Source organism: Piliocolobus tephrosceles, unplaced genomic scaffold, assembly GCF_002776525.5.
Source record: "Piliocolobus tephrosceles isolate RC106 unplaced genomic scaffold, ASM277652v3 unscaffolded_41708, whole genome shotgun sequence".
Taxonomy (NCBI): domain Eukaryota; kingdom Metazoa; phylum Chordata; class Mammalia; order Primates; family Cercopithecidae; genus Piliocolobus; species Piliocolobus tephrosceles.
In genome coordinates this window covers 1-6,735 of record NW_022326208.1, presented here as the reverse complement: position 1 = coordinate 6,735, position 6,735 = coordinate 1, and the positions used below count along the sequence as shown (strand labels likewise).

The following is a 6,735-nucleotide window of genomic DNA, read 5'->3' as shown; positions in this document are numbered from 1 at the left end:
AAAAAAAAAAAAAAGAATGTTCTCAGAAATATTTCTCAGATTGGACCCTTCCTTCCTGTCCAACCTCTTCCTTACTTAGGCTATTACAACAACCTTGTCATCTTGCCATCACAGATTGTTACTTTTCATTCTCTGCCATTCTAGACAGTCCTTTATATTGACCAAATTTAATTATATCTGTCTCTGGTGAATTGTTTTTACCAAACTTCTTTCATATAAAGCTCATTAAAATCCAGCTCTTGCTTACCTATCTAAGCTCAATACCTCCTGCTCCCACTCCTAACCTTGCTCCTTACCCTATATTCTACACACACTGGCTCTTTAACATTATGTTAATAGATTGTTTTCTTTTATGTGCCATATGAAGGTTGTCTTCTTTGGTCTTGGTCAAGTACTCATTTTTAAGACCCAGCCTAAATGTCGCTTGTCCCATTCTCTAACCATCTCCCTATAGCACAAGCAAAGTTAGTTGTTTCTTTTTGTGGGTTTTAAGAATCCTTTGTTCTTATTTCATATATAGCATTTATTTCATTTTATATTATTACTTGTTATATAGTTGGCAGCAGTATTTGCTGAGGAAGAGGAATGGTTCAGAGATGGCAATTGTGTTCTTTTATTTTGAAAATTTGGCCAACTAGGAACACCTTTAATGTCTTCTGATTTTGTTCTTAAAATTCAGCCAAAAGCTTAATCTATAAATGTATTTTCTGTAGGAGAAAATATGGAGAAGGCTTGTGCAACCAAGGAAGAAGTCAAAGAAGTCAGTATTGAAGATAAAGGTGTTGATGTAGATCCAGAAAAACTGGAAATGGAGAGTAAACATCATAGAAATTTGCTATTTCAAGATTGTGAAAAAGAGCAAGAGAACAAAACAAAAGATCCAACCCATGATGTTAAAACCCCCAATACAGAAACGAGGACCAGTTGCTTAATTAAATATAATGTGTCTAGTACGCCATACTTGCAAAGGTAAACTTTTAAAATGTACTATGATTTGTTTTCATGCTTGGGGATAATAAATATGGCATTTAAAAATCTTTGAGATAGCTTCAGATTACAGCTACCATGTATTAATATGGAAATGTTTTCAGGCCAGTCATGGTATCTCACGCCTGTAATATCAGCGCTTTGGGAGGCCGAGGCAGACAGATCACTTGAGCCCAGGAGTTCAAGACTATCCTGGGCAACATGGCAAATCCCCATCTCTACAAAAAAATACAAAAAAATTGGCTGGGCAAGGTGGTGTGTGCCTGTAGGCCCAGCTACCTGGGAGGCTGAGGTGGGAGGATCACTTGATCCCAGGAGGCAGAGGTTGCAGTGAGCCAGGATCACACCACTGCACTCCAGCCTGGATGACAGAGCAAGACCCTGTCTCAGAACAAAAAAGAAAACAGAAAAGTTTTTAAACAACTAGAATGTCATGAGAACATTTCACCTCTTAAATACTGTATTTACTTTCCCTAACTATTGCCATTTTGAAAAAGAAAACTTTTTTTTTGATTTTACTTGAATCTGTGTGGGGTTTTTTTTTTTTTTTTTTTTTGAGATGGAGTCTCGCTCTGTCGCCCAGGCTGGAGTGCAGTGGCCGGATCTCAGCTCACTGCACGCTCCGCCTCCCGGGTTCCCGCCATTCTCCTGCCTCAGCCTCCCGAGTAGCTGGAACTACAGGCGCCCGCCACCTCGCCCGGCTAGTTTTTTGTATTTTTAGTAGAGACGGGGTTTCACCATGTTAGCCAGGATGGTCTCGATCTCCTGACTTCGTGATCCGCCCGTCTCGGCCTCCCAAAGTGCGAATCTGTGTGTTATTAATAAGAGTAGGTTTTGGCATTCAGGAATTAGCCAGTTCTACAGATACTCAGGTATCTACTGTGTACAAGTTGTAATGACAAATTGAGAAAAGGGTAAGTTTCTCACCTCAGTGAGCTTATAGTACCTCTCTAAAAGACAATTACATGCTTTTACATGGTTATACAAGCTATATAGTATGGTACATATCATGAAAGTACAGAGTAAAAATGTTAACATGTTTTTGAACTCTGGGAATGTTGTTTTAATTTTCAGTGTGAAAAAGAAGGTGCAGTTTGATGAAACAAATTCCGCATTTAAAGAGCTGAAGTTTTTAACACCAGTGAGACGTTCTCGACGTCTTCAAGAGAAAACTTCTAAATTGCCAGATATGTTAAAAGATCATTATCCTTGTGTGTCTTCATTGGAACAGCTAACGGAGTTGGGAAGAGAAACCGATGCTTTTGTATGCCGCCCTAATGCAGCACTGTGCCGAGTGTACTATGAGGCTGATACACCATAACAGAAATAAAGCTCTGATAGGGAACGGGGTTTTTATTATGTGTGGGGTATTTTGTTTTGAGTAGCTTTATATTGCCCTTAGGTCTGGAGTTGGCCTTGTACCTATGTATCCTAAGTATTCACGGCAGTGAACTCCTTTATTAACATTCATGTTATGGCAAGAGTTGTCCTGTTCTGCATTGGAAAGCTAATCCTACCTTGTCAATCTCAACCGACTATTTTTTTTCTTTCAGATAGGTAAATTTTGTCAGCTAGTTTACTATGTTCCTTGAATATAAACAGTTTATAATACTACCCTGTTTGCTTTACTAAGTATAAGTACAGTAATGATGCATCACTAGCAAATGAGGTATTCTAGGTAAAATGTGTATGTTTGCCTTGACATGTTTTTAAAAGTGATGATGTACCTCTGCCTTTAAACAGAATGCTATTTTTTTTTTTCTTTTGGCCTTTCTTGGATTAATCAAAAATTGTATAGAATGACTCACTTGGAGTACTAAGACACAGGAGGTTTAGCTTGCTTTACCAAATTCATGTTACCCAGACTTGTGTTCTCTTGTGTCCCTTGGACTGCATGTTGATTGATGAAAAGTGTCTGTACTGTCACTTTTTGTCAGTAGTAGTCTGTGGTCTCGTGGCCTCTTTAGATTATAATTGGGGTCACCAAGAAGGATACTTAATTAAATATCCCATTTCTAAGAGAAGATACTTTGTGTGAGAAAGGAAAGATGCCAGATTTAGTGGTTTAACTTCTGTAACTTCACTTGATAGATTTTAAGCAATTAGAATGGACTTAGGGAAAGAATATATCATACTGAATAAATGTCATTCTAGTTTAGACAGCTTTCTAAAATACCTGATACTAATACTTGTTTTGTTCCCTATAACATAAAAACTTCACTGTTAAGTCATGTCCCCTGAAACATGATAGTTACATACACAGTTTTCTCTCCACACATAAATAACACTACTAAAGTTGTTTTGTAAGGTTCCAAACTAATAATTATATGGCACATATCTGTCAACTCTGCAGTTTCAATTAAGTGACTTTTTAATTGTAAAAGATTAGTTTAAAAACTGTATGAATGTGGTTGAAGATCACATGCTTAGTCGTTTTTATGTTCATTCCATTTGTATATCTCTTTTTCTATTTATTGACTTCTCATGTTCTAGAGAGTAGGACTTTTATTCTGTGTACTGATATATATACAATTAAAATATCTGTATAATGCTGTTTTAATGAAGTTTATTTCAACAAATATTTTATGAAATGCAGATTAACCACAGTGAATGAATTTTAGCTTTCCTTTTGAAATATGAAATACATTGTAAGATTCGACTTGAGGTTTTTGACACCGAAGTACATGCTTAATGGTATATTTTCAAAAATCATCAGTCTACTTATATAAACTTTACCTAATTTTTTTCACTTTAACAAAAACATAACTATGCCTTTTTTCATACTTTGACCCAAAATATGCCATTTTGAAATAAAGTTCAAGCTTTGATACACTCTCAGCTTTTTAATATCCATAGCGTATAATTCATTTGTCCATATAGCATAGCTTGAAATGCCTTTGTAAAGAGAACTCAAGATAGAACTTTTACCTGAGGGGAAAATCTGTCTCTAAATAGTCCTAGTTCTAACATTCAACCAGAGGTCTTACTCCTTTTCTGATGCTTAAGGACAGCTATGTTATCTCTTCCCTAGGTTTGTTCCAAGCTAAATGATGTGATACTGTGCATAAGCATCCAGTAGAGACATAACAGGGACTCCTCTTAAGGGCCTACTTGGATCTTCCCATGCATAGTAATAAAGGAAAAATCTTGAGTCTCTTCAAGGGAAATTCCAGGTACCTAGCTAGCCTCGTAACAGTGAATTGAGCAGCCTGGAATAAGGAAAAAAGGTTTGGTTCCCTACAGAAATGAAAGATAACATCTTGACATTTGAATGTTTTAGAAACACAGATCCATACCAGATGAAAATGCCAACCACTGTCACGTGGACCTCAGATAAGGGGAAACAGGACTAACTCTAACCACGATTCTTTGTTCTAAATTTCTTCCTGAGGGGCCTAGAGAGAATCATGCCCACAGGCCAAACCTTAACATTCCTTTCTGCTGACCCCAGGTTTTTAGACAAAGCCCTATTTTATCCATTGCAAAGCTCTGAATCTACCTATGACTTGTAAGCCCCTGCTTCGAGGTAACCACCTTTTTGGGCCAAACCAATTATAACCTCCATGTATTGATTTATGATTTTGTCTGTAACTTCCACTTTCCTAAAAGGTACCCCTGCCATTAAAAACCCTGTCTTCCAGCTGGGCACAGTGGCTCACGCCTGTAATCCCAACACTTTGGGAGGCCGAGGCAGGTGGGCTGAGGCAGGAGAGGCTCTTGAGTAGCTGAGATTACAGGTGCCCACCACCATGCCCAGCTAATTTTTGTATTTTTAGTGGAGGTGGGGTTTTGTCATGTTGGCCAGGCTGGTCTTGAACTCCTGACCTCAGGTGATCCGCCCACCTTGGCCTCCCAAAGTGCTGGGACTACAGACGTGAGACATCGCGCCCAGCCTAAAAAAAATTTTTTTTTGGAGGGGATACCAAATTTCTTTATTTGAAGGAATGGTACAAATCAAAGAACTTAAGTGGACGTTTTGGTACAACTTACAGAAAAGGTAAAGGATACCCCAACATGCATGCACTGCCTTGGTGACCAAGGAAGTCACCCCATGGCTATGGGGAAATTAGCCTGAGGCTTAGCTTTCATTATCACTGTATCCAGGGGTGTGCTTGTCAAAGAGATACTCTGCCAAGCGAGACTCGGGTGCTCCTATCTTGCGCAAGTTGGTCACGTGGTCACCTAATTTTTTTGATGGCTTTCACCTGCTCATTCAGGTAATGTGTCTCAATGAAGTCACACAAATGGGGGTCATTTTTATCAGTGGCCAGTTTGTGCAGTTGCAGTAGTGACTGATTCACATTTTTTTCCAAATGTAATGCACACTCCGTCGCATTCAGCCCGCTCTCCCACCCCAGTCTTCACAGTCTGGTTTCTTGATATCCTGAAGGAAGATTCCGCCATCTAGTTGTTCTGCAGCTTCATCAGTTTCTCGGCATGTTCCCTCTCCTCATGAGATTGGTGAAGAAAGTATTTGGCAAAGTTCTTCAAGGCCACGTCATCGCGGTCGAAGTAGCAAGACATGGACAGGTAAATGTTGGAGGCGCAGAGCTCCAGGCTGATCTGGCGGTTGATGGCGACCTCTGAGTCTTGGTGTTAGCTCCTGCGCACCTGCGAGACGGACGCGGTCGTCATGGCAGAGGCTAAGGACAGGCGGTGGCAGTGGCGGTGGCGGCGGCGGCGGTGGCTGCACGGCGCAGGGGCGGCGGCGGGGGCCTTTGGGCGGTCCAAGGGCGCGGTGAGGTGACGGAGGCCTGGCTATGGGCGGCCGGCCGGGATGGGGGACGAGGGCTGGGTTCCGTCCAAGCACTGTTGAAGCAGGAAACCCCGACGACTCTCGGCGAAGAACGTCTGGCCTAAAACATTTTTAAACAAGCAAGGAAGGATTCAGTTTACCACTCATAAATTTATCTGAAACTAATCCTGAAGGTTTTATTCCAGTGGGGGGAAAAAAATCTAGCCAGGCATGGTGTCATATACCTATAGCTCCAACTACTCAGTAGGGTGAGGCAGGAGAGTCACTTGAGCCTAGGAGTTCAAGGCTTGTGTACACTGTGATCATGCCTGTGAATAGCTCCTATACTCCAGCCTGGTAACATAGCAAGACCCTGTCTCTGAAAGAAAAAAAAAGTAAGTCTGAGATGTTAAGAAAAGGGTTAGCCACGGGAGGAGGATTTGCTCCTAGTGTTGTTGGATCTAAAACCTCCCCCACGCCATTTTTGCCCTTCCTTGGGGATCTAGATGGTTCATGCCCACAGCTGCCCTGCCCTGCTGATGGTTCTCTGGTCATTCCAGCTGCGGCAGTCTCTCACTGCCTGCCTCTTCTCAGGATGCCACCTCTGCTGTCACTGTGGGTGGGTGGACGTGGTGTCCCCCCATCCTGCTGCTACTGCTGTTGCCAGTTTCTTCCTCAACTGCTGCCAAAACACATCATGTGTCTTTTTATTACTATAAATTAATTGATAAAATTTCAAATGTATGAACTTAAAAGTTCACTATTTAGCTCACAATGATATAATTACAAGTAATTAAAATTTTACTTTTTGTGAGTTTTATACCATAGAACCACTTTAAAAATAATTTTTCCTTAATAATAAAGTAATATATGCTCATTATAGAACATTTGAAAACAAAATTGCTCCATTCCTGTTCATCAGCTTGGGGTACAAAAGGAAATCTCATTTGGTCAATATTAAATTAGATGGTTATATAGCCTGGGCACGGTGGTTGATGCCTATAATCCCAGCA

The 6,735-nt window shown here is 40.5% G+C and overlaps 1 protein-coding gene and 1 pseudogene across 1 annotated transcript; one reads left to right on the top strand and one right to left on the bottom strand.

Moving 5' to 3' along the window:
- The first annotated feature begins 135 nt into the window (after positions 1-135).
- Positions 136-3,537, top strand: LOC111527621 (cytoskeleton-associated protein 2-like). The gene is made up of 2 exons (XM_026452952.1): positions 136-969; positions 2,062-3,537. Exons 1-2 carry the CDS (start codon positions 722-724, stop codon positions 2,306-2,308), a joined length of 495 nt encoding a protein of 164 aa, XP_026308737.1. The 5' UTR covers positions 136-721; the 3' UTR covers positions 2,309-3,537.
- Positions 3,538-5,065: 1,528 nt separating this feature from the next.
- LOC113223531 lies at positions 5,066-5,843 on the bottom strand (annotated as a pseudogene).
- Between the last annotated feature and the right edge of the window lie 892 nt (positions 5,844-6,735).

Excerpts from the sequence above, each read along its gene's own strand:
- LOC111527621 (XM_026452952.1), top strand. The coding sequence starts at position 722 with ATGGAGAAGGCTTGTGCAACCAAGGAAGAAGTCAAAGAAGTCAGTATT. Across the intron at positions 970-2,061 it reads AGTACGCCATACTTGCAAAG|TGTGAAAAAGAAGGTGCAGT; the intron begins GTAAACTTTTAA and ends TTTAATTTTCAG.